This window comes from Bactrocera neohumeralis, chromosome 4 (genome assembly GCF_024586455.1).
Source record: "Bactrocera neohumeralis isolate Rockhampton chromosome 4, APGP_CSIRO_Bneo_wtdbg2-racon-allhic-juicebox.fasta_v2, whole genome shotgun sequence".
Classification (NCBI taxonomy): domain Eukaryota; kingdom Metazoa; phylum Arthropoda; class Insecta; order Diptera; family Tephritidae; genus Bactrocera; species Bactrocera neohumeralis.
Window position 1 is genome coordinate 83210881 of NC_065921.1, and position 21461 is coordinate 83232341.

The 21461-nt window shown below is 26.0% G+C and overlaps 2 protein-coding genes across 8 annotated transcripts in view; one reads left to right on the forward strand and one right to left on the reverse strand.

Moving 5' to 3' along the window:
- Positions 1 to 12880, forward strand: part of LOC126755136 (atypical protein kinase C) — a 52115-nt gene extending 39235 nt beyond the window's left edge. For 4 of the 5 annotated variants that reach the window (XM_050467497.1, XM_050467494.1, XM_050467496.1 and 1 more), the window contains 5 exons: positions 59 to 253; positions 1003 to 1124; positions 4452 to 4578; positions 4668 to 4896; positions 4950 to 12880. In XM_050467497.1, coding sequence (XP_050323454.1) covers positions 59 to 253; positions 1003 to 1124; positions 4452 to 4539 — 405 coding nt within the window. In that variant the 3' untranslated portion in view covers positions 4540 to 4578; positions 4668 to 4896; positions 4950 to 12880. Of the gene's footprint in view, positions 1 to 58; positions 254 to 1002; positions 1125 to 4127; positions 4244 to 4451; positions 4579 to 4667; positions 4897 to 4949 lie in introns of all 5 variants that reach the window. The other variant, XM_050467495.1, reaches the window with a different exon arrangement.
- Positions 12881 to 14466: 1586 nt separating this feature from the next.
- On the reverse strand, positions 14467 to 21217 carry LOC126755145 (fas apoptotic inhibitory molecule 1). Of its 3 annotated transcripts, none has more exons than XM_050467516.1 (4): positions 21041 to 21217; positions 15466 to 15708; positions 14886 to 15158; positions 14467 to 14817 (listed from the first exon to the last, which is right to left on the reverse strand). In XM_050467516.1, the coding sequence occupies exons 2-4, from the start codon at positions 15667 to 15669 to the stop codon at positions 14626 to 14628; spliced, it is 669 nt and encodes a 222-aa protein (XP_050323473.1). In that variant the 5' UTR covers positions 15670 to 15708; positions 21041 to 21217; the 3' UTR covers positions 14467 to 14625. The 3 variants fall into 3 exon arrangements, with proteins under 3 accessions (XP_050323473.1, XP_050323474.1, XP_050323475.1); XM_050467517.1 differs by having other exon boundaries at positions 20953 to 21052; XM_050467518.1 differs by lacking the exon at positions 21041 to 21217 and adding an exon at positions 18439 to 18643.
- Positions 21218 to 21461: the final 244 nt, after the last annotated feature.

The window sequence follows — 21461 nt, forward strand, 5'->3', positions numbered from 1 at the left end:
TGTGCATTTTGCTCTAAATTTTTAAAATTGCTTACATTTTTCAATCTCGTTTACGCAGAACACTGAAGATTATCTGTTCCAAGTGATTTTGGAAAAGACCATACGTATACCGCGTTCGCTGAGCGTCAAGGCCGCGTCTGTATTGAAAGGTTTCCTTAATAAAAATCCAGCTGATCGCTTGGGTTGCCATCGTGAGTCCGCTTTCATGGACATTGTGAATCATCCATTCTTCAAGAGTATCGACTGGGAAATGGTAAGCGATTTTGTTGCTAATTCATGCTTTACTTATTGTTGGTTTCAAAATGCGAGTCTAGTGCAGAAAATTTATATTTGCTGTGTGCAGTTGCGTCTGCGCATACTATTGAGAAGAAACCTAAAACGAATTGCATGTGTGAAAATTGATGATTATAGTATTATATACTTATATACATATAAACATATGAATAGTGGTTAGTTTACATTTTTATGTATTGAAAAAACCCAAAAATATTCAGCTTTACTATACAACTCGGCGTATATACACGAAGCCGAAGTTGCGGACGAAGTAAGCAGAAGTTGAAGGCAAACTTTTTGAGTGGCAATAACGGTACAAAACGGATAAATTCGAAATTCGGTAGAAAAAAAACGAATTCGAAATTGTGTACGAAATATTTATAAATTCGAAGTTCTATACAAAAAATTTTATAAATTCGAAGTTATATACAACATTTTATAAATTTGAAATTATATAAAATTTTTTTTTATAAATTCGAAATTCTATAAAATTTTTTTATATATTCGAAATTCCATACAAAGTTTTTTAAAAATTCGAAATTCTATAAAAATTTTTTTCTAAATTCGAAATTTAATACTCCCACTAAAGAGACGAGAAATTAGAAAACAAAATTCGCGCATTTGCCTGGTTTTTCAGCATTTTTCTGATATTACCAATTAACTATGTAAAGTTTTTATTTTATTTAAATGTTGAAAAAAAAAAAACAATATTAAATATATACCACTAAGATCGCACAAAAGGAGGTACAACCACCATATAAGCCAACATTTGATCCTGGCGATCCATATATGGCCACAAATTTCGATACGCAATTTACTAGGGAGCCAGCCGAGTTGACGCCAGATGATCCGTAAGTGTTTGTAGTGGGTCGTGTGAGCTGGTTTATGCGCTTGTCATAGTTTTATATTATTTTTTTTTAAATTTTGTTTGAAATTTTTCAAATTTTTATTTGAATTTTTGTTTTTTAATTTTTATTTGACATTTTTTAAATGTTTATTTGAATTTTTTTTAAATTTATATTTGACATTTTTTTAGTTTTTATTAAATTTTTTTTTTATCAAATATTTATTAATTTTAATTATAAAGTGAATTTTTGTCTGTTTAATAAGCTCTATTTATGTAAAAAAATTTATTTCGAATTTTTGTTGGAATTATTTCTGTGAAAATGTCAGTAATGAGTTTAATTGATTTTTTTTCTTATAAATTTAAACGTAAGTGTTTCTTTAATATATTTTCACTATTTTCACTTCTTTGTCTTAAATGTGCCTAAGAAGCAAGTAAAAACTTATAGTATTCGTTTAAATAATAGAAACTTAATTTTTGACCTTAATCTTGCTCTTTTCTTATTGAAAATATTTTTTTTCTGGAAATAATAATATTAACATTATTTTTATATTAAACAAAAGAAACTTGTTAAAAAGTTAATAAAAGGAAATTAAATAAAATTTAATAAAATAAAATTTTTTTAATTAAATAATTATTAAATAAAATCATTATATTAAAAATAAAAAGAAAATTATTAAAAACAAAAAAAATAATTTAGAAACAGTTCTTGATCTAAATTTTACTTCTGTTCCAATTAAAAATAATTTCTTTGTTTCATAAAATTATTAACATTAAATTTTGTATATTAAATAAAAAAAACAAAATATTTTTTTTGTATATAAAAAAAAATATTTTAAAAATTGAGAAGAAAATAACAATAAAAAAATTTAATTAAATAAAAAACAATAATTTTTTTGGTAAATAATATAATTAATAAAAAAACAATAATATTTATAGTATATAATAAATAATTAATTTAATTTAATAAAAGAAAATAATTATTTTGTATTAAATAATTTTTTTTAATATTTAAAAAAATGATATTTAAAAATAAATTTTCCTCATGTTCCTATTGAAAATAACTTTTTTATTACATAAAATTATTAATATTAAATTTTATATTAATGAAATATTTTAGAAATTATTATATATAAATATAATATATATATTTTTCTTTATAAACAAATTATTCTAAAAATTTAAAAGAAAATAATAAAAAAAAAAAAATATAAAAATTAAAAAAAAAAAAATATTAGTAAAAATTAAAAAATATTATTAATCAAAATATTAAAAAAAACGAAATTTTAATAAATTAAAAAACAACCATTTTTTTAGCAAATAAAAAAAAGTATTTTAATAAAAATGCAGTTATTAAGTTTTATTAAATGTCGACCCATTGTCTTTCCGTTTTTTACCATTTAGCAGCACAGTTTTCTACTTAAATAACAAACAACTCTATTCTAGTATTTTTTTTAATAATTATTCTTTTTTCCAATAATTAATCATAAAAGTAATTTAAATAATTATACAGCAATTTTAATTATGAACTAAATATATACGCTTACTTAAAAGATAAATATTCTGGTAAGTTGAGGTTTCGATTCAAAATATTTTTCGAAAATAGATTCCAGATTTTCGATTTCGATTCGATTTTATAAATGAAGGACTTGTTTTCATACTCCTTTTAAAATAAAAACAGCCAATATGTCTTTAAAAAAATCGAAAAAATTTCGATAACTTTTGCATTTTGATTCGATAAAAATTTTCGAACAGATTTGATTCCGATACGATAAAAAAAATTAATTTTATACTTGTTAAATAAAAAAATGAATCGCTGTTAAAGTTAAATAAAAAGATTTAATTTAAAAAATAAAAATTTAATTTAATTTAAACAAATACAAATTTTAAAAAGTTGTGATGAAAAAAAAATCAAAAAAAATTGTAATCTAAATATAAATTTAAAAAATATTTAAAAAGTTTAATAGCAAGCGTATTGATTAAAATTATTATTGAGTCTACTCAAGTTTAAAAAAAGCATATATTTTTCTTTAAAAACTCAACTTTTACTCAAGTTTAAAAAAATATATTTTTCTTTAAAATAAATATGTATATCATAGTTTTCCTCTTCTCAATAACTTATGTAGTAGATGTGCGCCTCAAGGTATACCTATATTCTCACATTATTACCATACAAACGTTTTGTGTGGTATCTTTTAGGCGATGTACCTTTTTTGAAAACATTTTTTAAGGGGTTATATCACTTTGCCAGTCCAAAAACGCCTTTTTTTAATTCAAAAGTGGGTATAACCCCCTAAGTGATACTTATATTAAGCAAGCATTCATTCATTGCGTCATCTGTTAGGGCTCTTTTTCATTTGACAACTTTTATTTAAGATTATGTTTAAAAATTAAAATTTTTCAACTGCGCTCTAAAATCCAAAATATAATCATCATTATTTCACAAATGCATTTGAGACACTTCTCATAAGAAATAAAAACAAAAGAAAGCATTAAAATATACAAATGTCTTCGCTAACTTCAAAAACAACCTAAGCTCTCTGTTATTTTGGTTTTCAAAAACATTGAATTTAAATGAAAAAAGTGCTTTACAATAATTTTGATTCAACATTTTTGTTGTACTGAAATATAAAATATTTTCATCAATGTTAGTTTTGAACTCAAATAGTTTCCAAAACTACAGTTATTTTATGCAATTCAGCCTATTTTTCGAAATTTTGCAACTCGCTGCCAAACTGTGCATTATTTATTTATATTTTATTTCGCCACTAATTATTTTAATTTGATTTTCTTTTTTTCCGCCTGCGACTTTCTTTCTGCGCCACACAAAACCATCTAACTCAATTGGAAAAATCACGTGATACACACATCGTATGTCAATTTCCTCTACAACCAAACATCGTCTTAACCATCCATCACACATACAACTATGCAATCCATCATTAATTGGCACTCACCCAAATGCATTTGCCATTGGCCATTGCCGAACGTGCGTTGCGCGCAACTGTAGCTCGAACGCAAACAAGTTTCGCCACCATTCAAACCACGCTTAGACTCTGACCGCGATCTAGCCAATTTCCCACCCGAATTCACAGAGGAAGCGGTGCAGCTGACGCCCGATGATGAGTAAGTAGCACACCATTGTTGTTGGTTTTTTGGCTGTAAATCGGATATTTTTGTTTATTCTCTGTTCTAATGTTGGAAGTAGATTTTTTTTGTTATTGTTTTTAGTTTTTAATCACAACTCATTGCCATAATTGTTGTTTTTGTCATCAAACTGTTTGCTCTATTCGTTTATTAACATTAAATATGATTTTTTTCATTCGCTACGCAGTCGCGTCATTGACAAGATCGATCAATCGGAGTTTGAAGGCTTCGAGTATGTGAATCCGCTGCTGATGTCTTTGGAGGATTGCGTCTGACACCACGAGTCATGTGATTTGCATCCCTATAATATGCGTGTAGGTGTATACTTTTGTCATTTCGCACACTTTTATATCTTCCACAATTATTTGCACATTTCTTCATATGCTTTTTGCTCTCTTTGCAGTTGTATGGCGAGGACTCCAGTGATTATGACTCAGTAGCTGATGATTTAAGTATTTTGCAATTGCACGCACCGCCGCCAACAACCGCTAACAATAATCTAACGAATCTACGCATGCAGCAACAACAACAACATTTACAACAACATCACCAACAGCAGCAGCAGCAGCAGCATCAACAAATGCCGCCGCTAAATCAGAATCCCAATCATAGTCAGAATAATCATCATAACGGTAACAATAATAATCATAATCATAATTCCAATAATAATAAAAGTCTACTGCAGCACATGTTTTGCCTTCCATTAAATTAAAATAAACAAGAAAATTGCAGAAACAAAAAATAAAATTAAAAAAAATATTAAAAAAATGCAAACAGTAAATCAGAAACCAATAATGTCAAGCGTAAAGTGAAAGTAAACATTAAAGAAGCAAGTAAGAAACGAAAAAAAAAAACAAAATACGAAATAAATTACAACAAAAACAGCTAGAGCGGATGAAACACTAACAGCACATATGAACATATTGTGACAACAAGCATAGTGCAGCAACCACAACAACAACAATTACTACTACTACGTACACTAATATACAACAACAGCTATTCGTATATGTTTTTGCTGTGTGTGTGTGTAAGTTTAAGGCAGGCAACAATTAGGCGTTTTCGAAAGGCGTTGAAGAATAATTAAACGTGCATTAGCGTCCTTTTAACGAAGAAAGACAGAAAGCAAGCATATGTTGCTCAAAAAATTTAGACATCTGCAAGTATTTTTGTTACAAAAAAGTAGTGGTAAATTAAATTTTTTTAAAATAATTTTCGAAAAAATATGGGCGAAATTTTTGGCAACTTTTATTTATTTAAAACTTTGTAATGGTGCAAAACATTTTGAATTTTTTTTTTGTCGTTTTTGAAAATTTTTTAAATAATTTATAGATAAATTTTTAATAAATGCGAAACATTTTAAATTTTTTTTTGTCGTTTTTGAAAATTTTTAAATAATTTGCGTTAAATAATTTATAAATAAATTTTAATTAAAATTTTAAATATAATTCAAAAATTTTCAAAACCAATTAAAAAAATTTCAAAATGTGTCGAATGTAATTTTAAAATGTAGTGTGGTGTTGAAAAATAATTATTTAACACAAATTTTATTAAAAATTTTTTAAAATAATTCAAAATGTTTCGAATTTACATTTAAAATCTTTTGTGATGTTGAAAAATAATTATTTAAGGAAAATACAGCAAAAGCCGAGCGTAAGAAATTTCAAAATGTTTCGAATGTAATTTTAAAATGTTTTGTGGTGTTGAAAAATAATTATTTTACACAAATTTTTTAAAAATTTTCTAAAATAATTCAAAATGTTTCGAAAGTAATTTTAAAATGTTTTGTGGTGTTGAAAAATAATTATTTAAGCAAAATACAGCAAAAGCCGAGCTTAACAATTTTCAAAAACAATTCAAAAATTTGCATAATTTTTCGAATTTAATTTTAAAATGTTTTGGGGTGTGCAGAAATAATTTTTAACAATTTTCAAAAACAGTTAAAACATTCGAAATCATTCGAACTTCATTTTAAATCATTTTAAATAGGCTGGTGGTGCTAAAAAAATAATTATTTAACACAAATTTTTTAACAATTCGAAAATTTTCAAAATGTTTCGAATTTAATTTTAAAATGTTTTGTGATGTTGAAAAATAATTATTTAAGGGAAATACAAAAAAAAGCCGAGCGTATAGGTTTATCTTCGCGCTATTGAGATTGCTTTTGTTACCTAAATCGATGCATACTTTTAGGGTGTTAGCATGCAAGCAAATTTTTCTGCGAAAAAAAAGTTAAAAACGAGGCTCGAAAATAATAATTTTTAAAATATTGTACCAAGCAAGAAATTCGAATATTTGAAGCGAAAAAATGAAATCTTCGAAAAAATGTTTTCGATTGTTGGGGCTTCGTTGTTAAATAATCTAATTATTTGATATTCTATAATTCTATAAAAATGTAAAATACTTTTTTTAGTCTAAAAAAAAACTCATCGTGTCGAATTATAGTTATATTGAGAAATTTTTTTACACTGGGTTGATTTTTTTGCTTTTATTCGAAAAGTATGCAACAGTTTAGAACTTTCGATCTTTGGTTTTTGGCTGTTTGCATATATGCAAATAAAATTTAAATAATTGCTGCAATGAGCAAATTTGGTCGATTTGTTTTGCTTTCAGCTGAAAAGTATGCAACGTTTTAGAAATTTTGATACATTTTTCAAGCTGGCATGTATGTGGGCCTTATCCTTTCCCTTTTATGGTAATATTTGATTGCGAAAGTGAGTTAATGCATTATTGAAGAAAACATTGGACAGTGCTGCCAATTAGTGAGAAATTACAATGCCTGCTAACTAAAACAAAATAAATGACGAAAAAAATTTAAAGATGCTGCTAGTAATAAACTGACGTTGTTGAAGCTGCTGAAAAACAAAAAAGAAAAAACAAAAACAAAAAGTAAAGTGGTCAATAGGAAATTTGTAAGAAAACCAGCTGTTACAGTTATGTGTGCATGCGGAGTTAGTGACAGTTAATGTTAAGACGCAACTGAAAGGTTTTTTAATATTAGCATAAAACATAAATTAATGAAATAATATGAAAGAATTAAGAAACAATTAAAAAAATTAAGAAATAATTAATAGAAAATTAATTACAAACGCAAAACGAACAACTAAACAAAATATTGTGACATTTTAGCAAAGCATGTTGGCGTAAATTAACAAAAATCACCACTTACATACACATATAAATTCAAAAAAATTCACACACACACACAAAAAATTAATTTAAGGCATGCCAAGTAATTATGTAATTGCAATTGAACTGTGTGTTTGTAGCGAGCAAGCGGCAAGCGAGCAAAACTAAAACAAAAAAAAAAAAAAAAAACAAAAACAATTAGCGCGAGTAATGAAAATTATGTGAAATTAAAGTTTTCAAAATATTTTACTTTTTAAAATACCACATTCACTCACATATACACACACATACGATGGTACTTTAGTCTAGATTTATTGCTAAATAAATGAAAAAAAAAACAACAACAAATTAATTAAATAAAACTATGTATTGTACTACAACTACGACTACAGCAAAACTACTATTATTACTAAATATTAATATGTAAGCCAGAAGTAAATTCTAAAACAATTAAAAACACGCAAATATTATAAATATATTTTTTAAATTTTTGCTGCAATATTATATAATGCGCATGTGTACAGCGGCAGAAGGTTGTGCGGAAAAAATATTATAACGGTAATTATTTTTGAATATTTTGTTTGATACAAAATTTTTTCGAAAACACCTGAGGGTTTCGCTATATTCGAAACATTTCAAAAATGATACTTCACTATGTTGTTGTTGTAAGAATTTAAAAAACTAAAAAAAAACTTATTTCGAAATTTCAGAGATAGTTGCAGGGTTCAGGATTTTCAAAACATTGCAAATAACTATTGTTTTCAAAAGTTCACATGGCTGATAGGTTCGGGATTTTTAAAACAATTTCAAGAATTTAAAAAAAGCAACAACAACACTTTTTTTTCGAAGTTTCAGGCAGCTGGAGGGTTCGAGATTTTCAAAAAATTTCAAATATGATACTATGTTGTTCTTGTAAGAATTTAAAAAACTTAAAAAAACAACAACAAAATTTTTTTTTCGAAATTTCAGGCGGCTGAAGGGTTCGGGATTTTCAAAAACCATGGCAAATATGTTTATTCACTATGTTGTTGTTGTTGTAAGAGTTCCAAATACTTACGGTTGTAGTAGAGTGTTAATGAAGTCACAAAGCTCTTATAAATTTGCATGTTTTATTCGAATAGTTATTGTGAAGACATAGCCATAACTTAACTGTTCGAAAATGCTCGGATTTATATTCAAAAAATTGTTGTAATTTCTGAGGTGTGGCGAAAAAAAAGCTTATTAGCCATACAAACATAAAATCTACAACTTCGTTAGTCGAATTTCGAATATGTTTCGAACACTTTTTTCGATTTAAAATTTGATTTCTTTTAAAAAGTTTATTAGCCATACAAGCACAAAATCTACAACTTTTATCTCGTTAGTCAAATTTCGAAAATTTTTCGAACACTTTTTCGTGCTGAAATTTTACTTCTTTTATGCCTTATTAACCAACGGTTTTTTCGAGCACTTTTTTCGAGTTAATATTTTATTTCGTTTCGTGTATTATTTTACCAATGATTTTTCGAAATTCATGCTCAGTAAATCTACTAAATTACTCCTATTTAAGGATATGCAGCAGTACACATGCGCTGATTTTAGAAAAATTACTTTCGTTTTCGTGATTTCTTGTTTATCCGTTCGAAATCTGTTTCAGAGAGCTAAAAGTTAGAAATGGTAAAATCGAAAAAAATATTTTAAACAATTCTGACGAAAAACGAGTGCGTTTTCTAAAAAGAAACTAATATTCTCATAAGTATATGTAATTATTGCAAAACAAAATTAAAAATTTCGAACTTCGAAAAACATTCCGAAATTTCGAACTTCGAAAAAACATTCCAACTGTACTTAAAGCGGTGTTATTTTATATATTTATCTAAATTTTCCCAAATAAAAAGTATTTTATCAAATATTGTGTTACACGTAAATTACATACACACATACTACATCCACACATGCAATGTTATGAATATAATTTAATTAAGTAGTAGTGATTTAAGCGTAAAATTAATATAAAACATGAATATTCTAAAAGAAGCAACACCCTTAACATTATTATTATTATTACTAGAAACAAGATGAACAAAGAAAAAAATCACAAAACTTAATGATAACAAAACTTGAAATCAAAGTTTAGTGCGCAGTGCAAGGGCAACTTTTAATGTTTCGATTAAGCTAAGACATAAAAAATACATAAATACAATTACATACATACTCTTATGCTAACAACTCGATAATTAAGTTCGAAAAATAATTCTAAAACCGAAAATAGTTAAAGTAAACTGTGAATTTCAACACTCACATAAATACATACATACATACATGTATGTTTTTATTTTTGTTTCTGTTAAACAATGTGTTTGTGTGTGCACCAACTACCTACAGGATGAAGACATTTGTGAGCACCAGTTGTCAGCATTATTATTTGAGACTTTTGCCAGCGGAAGGAGGTGAAATCGAAATGTAATAATGTCACATTTATGCAAGTCATAGAAATACATACATACATACATACATAGATACATATGTGTTATGTATATTTGTGGTCCTATAGGGGAGGTGTGTAGCTCAAACAAATTTTAGCCCCCACATAAGGGTTAAGTGCATAAGTTGATTTTTTTTTATTTAAAATGTAAAATTTTTTTAAAGTTCGAAAATAATAATTTCAAATAAATTTTTTTTAACAGTTTGGTTAGTAAAAATTTGTTGCTGTAGAATTTATATATGTAAATGTATTTGCCCGCTTTATTCAAACTGATTTTTATATTATTTTTTTTGTGTATTTTAACTAAAGCAAAAATTCGAAACTAAAATAAAATTTTTTAATAAAAATGTTAAGAATTAAAATAATTCAGATTTTCAACTATTTTGAAAAAAAAATTTCGAACTTAAATTTTTTTCGAAATTAAAATTCTTTCGAAATTACAATTTTTTTCGAAATTAATTTAATTTTTAATTTCGAAATTTAAGTTCTTTCAAAATTTCAAAGTTTCGAAATTAAAAAAATAATGAAAATTAAAAAAAAAATCGAAATTAACAATATAAATCGAACTTAAAAATAAATCAGTAGTAAAAATATTTTCGAAATTAAAAACTAAGTTTCAAAAAAATCTCAAATCCGCTAAAAACCAAATTTTGCAATAAAAAAGAGTTTCCCTTATATCAAACTAATTTTTTTTAAATAACCTTCAATATACATAATTTTATAAACGTATCACCCCTCTATCATGACTTGCATAAATGCGGTTTTAGTTAAGGCTAAGTTAAAAAGTTACTCAAAAAAATTATATGCCGAGTCTCAACTCATGCAAACTAAATATTTGTTATGCACAAAAAAAATATTTGTTTATAAAACTAAATAGTATTAAAATTAAAAAATGTAATTTTATTAAACAAAAAAAATTGGACTTTGACTATTAAGGAGCGGTGTGTAAGGAATCAAGCGGGAGATAAAAAACGGATACTCAAAATTCTGTAATAATACTTGATTTATATCAGTTTTCAAAACAAAAAAATTATTTTCAAATCAATTAATTTCGAAAGTGGAATTTTTAAAGTTTTATAAAAATATCTTAAATTCAGTTATTTCCTAAGGGGCTTGCGAAACCTGTTTAAAAAATATTCTTGCAGATTTTTTGACATAAAGATTGAAGCTGTATGAAAGGATTTCACAAAAAGGTAAGATTTTTTATAATTGGCTACAACTCATTCTTCGCCTGAACAAAATTTTTCCAAAAAAAAAAACATTATTGACCACACTTTTGACAATATAGGGTAATTTTTTCGTGCTGAAATATTGAAGCCCCCATCCTTAGAGTTCCGGTTGACCAAATTTTTATTTCGAAAAAGTTTTATTTTTCGAAAAAATATTTTATTAATTTTCGGAAAATTTATTTTTTTATTTCGAATAATAAGAGCAAAACAGTTCTAAAATTCAGGTTATTTTATTTAAAAAAAATCTTTTTTGAGTTTTTTGAAAAATTAATTTTTTTTTTTCAAAACTATTTTTCGAACTTACTTTTTTTATTAAGTTATTAGGCTTTAGTGGAATTTTACTTTTCAAAATAATTTTTTTCGGTTAAACGAAAATATTACTATAATTTTTATTTTCGAAAAAATAATTTTTAATTTCGAATCATAAAAAATATTTCTAAAATTCTGGATGATCGAAAAAATATTTATTTACAAAAAAAAGTTGTTTTATTTTCGAAAAATTTATTTTTGAGTTTTTTGACAAATTATTTTTGTTTTTGAAAACTTCTTTTCAAAAACGTATTTTTATTTTCAGTTATTAACTCATGTAAGAGCAATAATTTGAATTTTTTGATTATTTTCAACATTAAAAATTTGATTTATGTATTATATGCTTTTGAAGAGCTATTGTAAGAGCGTTCAGTAGTTTTATTTTAAAATACCGGTTGTCGAAATTTTTATTTTTAAAAATATATTTATTTTCGCTTATAATTCGGTTATAATTTTTAATTTCGAAATACGGAACATATTACTAAAATTCCGGTTGTTCGAAAAAATATTTTTTCGAAAATATTTTATTTTTTATATTTTCGAATACTAACGAATAATGTAAAATCATAAATATTTATTATCGGCTATTCGAAAACATCACTTTAATTTTTATTTTCGAAAAAATAATTTTAAATTTCGAATATTGAAAAATATTTCTAAAATTCTATTTTTTTCGAATTTTTTTATTTTTAAATACTAAAGAATAATATAAAATTTTGAGGTTCAAAACTTGCAAATTAGTGTGTCAAATGTTTTTCGAAGGTTTGACTGTTTCACATGCGTTATTTATAAATCTGTGCAGTTTGATTTCAAAATACGAAAATTTTCGGAATTGACGGGTTTTTGAAATAACGCTGATTTTTCAGTTTTAAATAATAGTAGAGCAATTCCAACACACCGCTTCCAGTTATAGCAAAATAGTAATGATATTGTTTTGAAAGTTAATTTTCAAAATTATTAGCACTTTTTTGGTGAATTAATTTTCAAAATTATTAAAATTTCTTTCGTAAACGATTTTCAAAAATATTGAAATTTTATTGCTGTCCCAAAATGAAACGAAGTATTTCGAGGCTCCTTAAATATCTATGTATGTGTGTTACTAAGTTCGTATTGCTCATACCCATACTTTTGCACACACTACTATTTACCTGATGTACTCACTCGTCCGCTGCTAACATGCCTTCGAATTTTAATTAACTTAAATCTATGTAACTGTGTATTAAAACAGACTCGTATTTGTATGTGATCGTATTTTCATCTTTAGTTATCATTATTCTTTTTATTATTGTTATTATACATATTATTATTAATATATATGTATATAGTGTTATTATTATTGTATTAGTAAGGAGAAATTATTAAATTATATACCTACGATTAACTACATACTTAAAAGACCAAGAAACACACTTCGAAAATTATCTTCAAAAAAAAAAAACATTCAAGCATACAATTCTTAAATATACAAAAACAAAACGATAAAAATATATAGATACACAGAAGGAGATAATTAACAAAATAGTGACGGTCTTTATTTGTATTGATATGAAGTTTTCAATTTGGCAAAAACAAAAGCGAAAACGAAAACCAGAAAGCATAAAAACATTTAAAATGATAATGAAAGACAACTAACGAGGTTGAGAACTAATTATATATACTTACATACATAAATTAAGCAAAAATAAAAATACGAAAAAAAAATTTAAAAATATTAAAAAGCAGTTTGGATCGATTTCGCAGGAGGGCGGTGATGAATATTTGAGTAATAATAATAATAATTTTCATAAAAAATATACGGTTTTTGCGCTCTCATAAAATTTAAGGGTCGTGAGTTTCAAAAAGAATTAAGCAAGAGAACCATTTTTAGAAAATTGCGCTTTAATGAGCTTTTTATGTAACTTTTTCGGTATAGTTTTTTGTGGAAGCCTTTAAAAAATCTCTAGATCTTTTAAAAAATTAAGCTTTTTTACAATATGTTTGATTTTTTGGAAAGCTTTCAAAAGTGATATCTTGAAAAATAAAGCTTTTATAGATTAAGCTTTTTGTAAAAAGCTTTTAAAAGATATCTTCATATCGTTTTTTGCTAAATAGTTTGATACATAAAGTGACTACATGAAAAGCTCAAAGCGCAGAAAGCTTCAGGGCGTCATTCTTTGTAGTATCTTTCTAGTTAATTTAGATAGAGAACCACTTTTAGAAAACTGCGCTTTGATGAGCGCTTTAAGAAACTTTTCGGGTTAAGTTTTTTGTGGAATCATTTAAAAAAATTGCCAAATCTTTGAAAAAATAGAGCTTTTACACAATACAAATATACGTTTAATACAGTGAATGGAGTGGTTGTTACGGTACATCAAAAAAGTCTAAAAAATAATTTTGGAGGCTCCTAGAGTGAAGAGGTACGAGATAGCAGAAACTGAAGATATTTGGTTATAAGAAAGCTCTGTGCAAAGTGGGTGCCGATTTTGACCAAAACAACAACAATTTCATGTTTCGGAACAGTGTCTGGAGATGTTCAAACGTAATAAGTCCGACGACATGGGTTTGGGTCTCTTCGACTAAATAACTCAACACTAAAGTTGAAGTTGGATGAAACATGACTCCATCATTTCACTCTGAGGTTCAATCGACAGTCATCCGAGTGGACTGCACACAGGGAACCCGTTCCCGTTTGAAGTACGAAACCGTCGAAAAATGGCTGCATTTGAAAAAAATATACATAAGTGCTGTTTTACCAAGGCAAACGTTGACTGTAAATCCATGAATTTGGCTTCGAATTGCTTCCGCATCCACCGTATTCTCCAGATCTGGCCAAGAGCGACTATTTTCTGTTCTCAGATGTGAAAAGAACACTCGCTGAGATAGAGTTTTCGAGAGCGAGCGAGATAATTTCGAAGTATAAAGATAACACCACAGTTAGAACGGCAGTTAAAGCTGTCAATTGTCATTTGGGCTCCTTAAAAGGTTCTTCAACGATGACAGATTTGTTAAACTATACTCGGACTCAACCTTATAAAAATTCATACTTAGCAACTATATAATTATTAGCAAAAACAGCGATTCCATTTCTTCCATTATTTTTCCGAGTATTCATTCATCATTTATTTCATACATTTTATTTTCATTAAAACTCATAAAATCTTTAGCACAAAACGAGCACTACGCTATCACATCACTTTATTTATACTTAAACAACAACTCACAGCGGCGGCCTCTCACAAACCTCTCATACATTAAGTGGATGATAAAATCGAGAAGGGCTCCTGCATGACTTCTATGATCTTAGCCTCAGGTATCACCTCACCATTCGCCAGTAGAGTGTGCGTCAAGCCATCCAATTTATTGCCACTCGAACGTGCTTGCAGCACAAACTCATTGCCATTCTCCGTAAACTTGGTATCCGTGCCGCCATCGACGAAATCACCCTTAAGAGTGCAAATAAATTATTTGTAAGTATGAAAAACGCTTCAAACGCGAGTTGGAGACCACTCACCGTTTCTGCACGCAATTGATCATTCACATACAAGTTGAGCGTATCCAATTCTAACATTATACGGTATTCATTTTCTTCTATGCTGACCAACCATAAGCGATAATGCTTTGTCAGTTCGTCGGTATACTGTTCGTGTGGCTTGCCATCGATGTAGAGCGAATATTCGTATCTGAAACCTGGTGCTGGATCGACACGTATAATGCAACGCGCTTGATCGATGTAAAATGAATCTTCGCCCACCAATTTGAACATCCAGTCACGACGCAGAACTTCCTGGAAATGAGGTGGGGAAAGTAAAGGTCTGAATTAATATAAAATCATAATCCATTCTCTCTTTTATGAAAGCACGGGTTGCGCTGTTCGTTTGTTACACGCTCTTTCTCTCCCACTTTCGCAATAATATAAGCATACTAGAGAGTCATTGCGCTTTAATTCAGCCAATGAGGGCGCTTTATTTCTCTTTTTTCTTAATTTTTTTTTTTTTTTTGTTACAAAATTATTAGTTTTAAAGATTTTTATTTACCGTTTTTATTTTTGACATCTCTGTTTCTAATTTATATTTTACCTTCGTTTTACTTACCTTCCCGTTTACCCATATCATGCGTCGTCCTGTGGTCGTGCCATGTTCCAATTCGATACGATACATTTTGCCATTTATCGGCGCACACCATTTGGCCACAATATTGTTTTTGTTGTAACGTTTCTCCTCCGGTATATGATCGAGTGTCATAATGGGTTCGTTTGGCAGATTCTCTAACCGCAGTGATGGCGATAGAAAGGACATGTCTTTGCAGGGATCTTAAGTTTTAATGCCGACAAAAATCTATAAAAATATTAAGAATTGATATTTTAACTTAGAATAAAGCTTGGATTTGAAAAAATATATATATGTTAATTTAATTTAACATCCATTACTTGGACTTTTTGGTAGAAAAAAGAGTTTTTTTTGCATATTTTTAGGCAGCTTTTATGTATATCGATGGATTGGTTCGCTATTTAAACGATTTTTAGAAATTAGCCTTGATACAGAACCCTATAAATTTTATATCTGCGCTAAAATGTAGGCAATATGTTTTTCTAGGTCCTATAAATTTTGACATACTCATCCAAATTCATGATTTGAAGGTTGTATATACGTTAAGGTCTTCAAAAAATGCGTTTGCTTTCTTCAAGTTTCTATACATATATCCACAAATACTAGAAGTGCTTCTTTAATGCTCAGCTCATGTTTTGTTGGAGGCTTAGATATCAAGCAAAAGGATGTCAGAAAATATAATTAAGGCTTAAAGCCTTTGAACTTTTTTGCTTTAGATATTATAATGTGTAATATTATTCTTTTCAATTAATATTTTTATAAATTTTCAATGTTTTAAAAAACATTTCTTAAAGTTTCAAATTTTTAATTCATAATAACGTAATTTTAGATTAATTTTATTAAGCGTAAAATCGAAATTAAACATTTAAAAAATACAAAATTTTTTGAAACTGCATGTTAATAAAGTTTGAAAAATTTCGAAAATAAATATTTCGAAAACTCTATATTTTAAAAATTTAAAAACGTTCCAATTTTAAATTTACAATTAAAAAAAGGTATTACAAATTCAAATTTTAAAATTTTTTGTTATCAAAATATTTGAAAAAATATTTAAATTTTGAATAATTGAAACATTTTTGATAAGACTCAAAGTTTTTTAAACATTTTGCAAAATAATAAAATCGTTTAAAATTTGGAATAATTCAAATTCGAATTTGAAATATTAATGAACTTATTCAAAATTTCGAAAATAAATATTAGAAAAAAAATCGATATTAAACTTTTTAAAAATACAATATTTTTCGAAACTGCATATAAATAAAATTATTCAAAATGTCGAAAATAAAAATTTCGAAATCTCTATATTTTAAAAAATGAAAAACTTGCCTTTATGCAAATTTGAAGTTATATTTTCAAAAACAAAATAAATAAATTATTAAAAATGTAAATTTTGAAATTTTTTGTTTTTAAAATATCTGAAAAAATGTTTAAATCTTGAATACATGAAAAAATTATAACAAGACTCAAAACTTTTCTGAAAAGTGGCTAAAAAATTAAAAAAAAAAATTTAAATAATGAAATAGTTTAGAATTTGAAATATTAATAAAATTATTAAAAAATTCAAAAATAAATATTTCGGAAAATTTATATTTGAAAAATTTAAAAAATATCCATTGCTCAAATTTGAATTTATAATTCCAAAATAAAAAATTAAAAAATCTCAAAGTTCGAAATTTTATGTTATCAAAATATTTCAAAACATTTTTAAGTCTCAATATTCGACTAAATTCGAATAAGATTCAAAATTTTTGTGAAAAATAAACATAAAAAATTTCTAAAAATTTCCAAAACTTTTTCCAAAATAATAAAATAGTTTAAAATGGAGGAAAATCCTAATTCGAATTTGAAACAGTTCGAAATTTCCAGTATAAATGTTTCTAAAACTTTATATTTTCAAAATTTTAAACCAATTTCACTACCCAAATATGAATTTATAATAAAAAAAAAAATAAATTATTAAAAATTAAAATTTTGAAATTTTTTGTCATAAAAATATTTCAAACATTTTTAAATCTGAATATTCGACTAAATGTAAAAAAGTCTCACAATTGTTCACATTTTGTTGAAACCAACAACACAAATTTTTCAAAATAATGCAACGGTATAACATTTTTGAAAAATCAATCAAATCAAACTGCAACCATTCCACTTGATGAAATAGTAATTTCAAAAACTCTATATTTTAAAAATTGAATTTTTTTTACATTATTAAAAGTTGAATTAACAATCTCAAAAATAAATAAAATATAAAAATTTGAATATTGAATAAACATAATATTTTATACATTTTTTCAAAACATTAAAATTGGAACAAACTTGAAAAATTGTCGAATTTGTTGTTTTATGCAAATATAATAAATTTTGTAAAATATTTTCAAAATAAAGAAATTGCTTAAAATATTGAAAAATCTAAATTCAAAAACTGCATATTTCAAGCCGTCCAACCTAATGAAGTATACTTCAATACTTAATAAAATAAAAGGCCGAAAGTTATAAACATTTTTCTCAAAAAACTAAATTATTATTTATTTCAATATTGAAATTTTTATAAGCATTCAATTTGAAAATTTATTTAAAACTTTAAAATTCGAACAAACTTGAAAAAGTCTCAAATTTTTTGTTAAAAATAGACATTAAAATTTTCAAAATTTTCAAATTTACCAAATTTTTTCGTTTCATCAAATTTGTTTACATATTTTTTTTACATACTTTTTTTAACAAATTTTTTAAAAAATATTTAGAACTTTTTTGTCAGATCTTGGTAATCCAATTTTTTTTTACTTTCTTAAAATATTAAATCCACAAACTCAACATTTGCCAACGAGCCAAGGAAACTGTCAACAGCTTGCCTTAACCTTAGCGTTTCTTTTCAGCAGATATTTATAAAACAGCAATATGCTTTCGCACACCACATGCAAACATTCATACACACATACACACACATATGTATATACATACCGAGGAGGTTTGACGTGTCTTTGTATGCTTTGAATACACATATGAATATACTAAGTACACATGTTTGCTTAATCATTTAATTATCTCGATATGTATAATTTAGCTTTATGTTGCTTTGTTATTGTTTTTGTTGTTGTTATTGTTTAATTTCTTTTCGCCAGCACGAGTATTGCCATCTATTGATTTTATAGCTTTTTGTGTGGTTCGTATGCAATTACAGTGCATTCGCAGAAACTCTTACACACACATACTAATACATATACATCCATCCACAGCCACTCACACATACATGCATATAGACAAATATATGGTGAAAAGTATAAAGGATTAACGTGATACGGCATTATGCTTGTGTGTCTTCGTCTGAAAAAACATTACAAAGCTAAATTTTGATTAGCCGACAGACGGCAAATAGCTGCCATCACCGTTGGGGAGCTGATAATAAAACGAAATAAACGTTCGTGGCAGCAAACGTTTTAATCACGCTCGCGTTTATAAATGTTTATGGCATTTATGAATGCCGAAACGGATTTTTAGGCATTAAAATTTTTAATAGCGAATGCAGTTCATGGCTGCCCGCATTGCCAACGGACGTTGAAAACCGTTAAATGTTAATGAATCTGTGTGCCACGCGAAAAACGCTTTCAAAAAATATGCAAATCAGCGTGTGTGTGCTATTTAATAGTTAATAACATTGGTTAGTTTTTGTGGATATTTGCTTCGATGGCAATTAGTTTATATGTTTTATCATGATTTGCCGGCTTTTTAACAAAAAGTTACTCAAAGCTATTTAAATCAATGATTTTCAAAGCGAGTAATCTACTTTTAGGCGCACATAACTCTGTAATAAAATAAGTGTCAGCAAGCGATTAGAAATTAATGAATTAATTTTTTTTTAGACTTTTTTAATTTAATTTAAGAAAACTCTGAAAAATATTTTTAAATAAATTTCTTAGTTATAAAAAATGTTTATATAAAAATTTTAGAAAGTTTTATTATCTAGTTTTAACAAAAAATCTGAGACTTTTTCAATTTTGTACGAATATTAAAGTTTTACAAAAATTTTCAATTTTAGTTTGGAATTTTTTTTTAGAGAAAAAAGTATTTATAATGTAATAATGTATTTTTTTTTAGAAAAAAATTTAAATTTTCGAACTTTTATTGTTTGTTTTTAGGGAAACTCTGCAAAAAATTTTTAATTTTAAAAAATTTGAACAGGTCTGTTCGAATAAAAAGTTTTAAACATATTACATATATATACATATATTTTACAAAAAGTTTTTGAAAAAATTTTCCTTTTTTTAGAGAATTTGTATTTTCAGGTCTGTTCGAATAACAAAGTTTTAAAGCAATTTAAATATTTTGTACATATATAAAAACTTTGAGACATATATTTTACAAATTATGTTTACAAAAAAAGTTAAATCTTAAATTTTTGGATTTTTCAAAATTTTAAGCAATTTAAATATGTATTTTGGAAATATTTTACAAAATTTATTATATTTACATAAAACAAAAAATTTGAGACTTTTTCAATATTATTCGAATATAAATATTTTGAAACAATTTTCAAATATTATGTTTACAAAAAAATTAAACCTTAAATTTTTGGATTTTTCAAAATTTTAAGCAATTTAAATATGTATTTTGGAAATATTTTACAAAATTTATTATATTTACATAAAACAAAAAATTTGAGACTTTTTCAATATTATTCGAATATTAATATTTTGAAACAATTTTCAAATATTATGTTTACGAAAAAATTTAGACTTCAAATTATGAATACAAATGTAAATGTATTTTTTTGAGACAATTCAGTTTTTAATAACGAATAAAAATTCAAATTTTTAAAGTATAAAGTTTTCGAAATTTTATTTTTGAAATATTGAACTATTTCATTAAGCCGGTTAGCTTCAAATATGCCTTTTTCGAATGTGGATTTTTCAAAATTTTTAGTAATTTCATAATTTTGGAAAAAATTTTACAATTATAATAAAAAAAAATTTAATAAATTATTTATATATTTTTATTAAAAATTTTTATGGTAAGTTTATGTATTTTTTTATTCAAATATTTTATAGCAAAGTTTTTTTTATTATTTTTTTATATGTATTCCAATTTTGTTTATACAACATTTATATATTTGTTAATTTTGATATCAAAATTTTTTTTCCAATTTAATTAATTTTTAATTTTTCATATTTTAAATTTTTTTTAATAAATTTTGTAATTATTATTTCGCATTTAATTAATTTAATTGCTGTTTTAATAGTCAAACTCACTGAATGCTTAATTTTTATGAAGTCTCTATATTTTTCTATTTTAAAAATATATTTTTTTATTTTTCATAAATCATAAAAAGTTTAATAATTAACGATTTTTTCTTAATTTTCCAAAAACTAATGAATTTGTGCTTTCCATTTTCATTTGCATAATTCTATTTTCATAGCAATTTTTTTTTTTACTTTAATAAATTTTCTTGGAAATGCGCTTGTTGCTCTACATATTTACCGTTATGAGTTATAAAGCCTTAAAACATTAAAAATAGTAAAAATTTAATTTCGCTTTTACAAAAAACCGCAAAATTTTTCACACTAACATTTCAAATGCGCTCCATAAATGAAATAATTCCACTCAGTTATTTAGCCAACAAAGGGTAATGAATTCTAAATTCTTTCCACCGAAAAACGAAACTTTTTTATTTTCTTCTATTCACGCGTTCGCTCCCAAAATACGAAACCGTTTCGTTGAGCCGTCAGCAACGTACTGAATGAATGGACTTTGGTGAAAACATGTTAGCGCCTTACGGTATGCAACAGCCAACACATATGCACGTATAAACACACACACACACACACACACATACAAGTGTCCGTTAATAAACTATTATTCGCGCTGAACTCGTTGTCGCCGCCGTCAACAACGCCATGGAACCGCTATTCCTGTCGTTGCCTTGCATCGACCACGCTAATGGTGGCATTGGCACAATGAAAAGTGGGCGCCAAACGGCTGCAGCCAAC

Bases quoted from the DNA above. Each gene is read 5' to 3' on its own strand.
- LOC126755145 (XM_050467516.1), bottom strand. From the start codon at position 15,669: ATGTCCTTTCTATCGCCATCACTGCGGTTAGAGAATCTGCCAAACGAA. The intron at 15,159-15,465 runs GTAAGTAAAACG...CCTCATTTCCAG, and splicing joins TGATATGGGTAAACGGGAAG to GAAGTTCTGCGTCGTGACTG. The intron at 14,818-14,885 runs GTGAGTGGTCTC...TGCACTCTTAAG, and splicing joins ATCAATTGCGTGCAGAAACG to GGTGATTTCGTCGATGGCGG.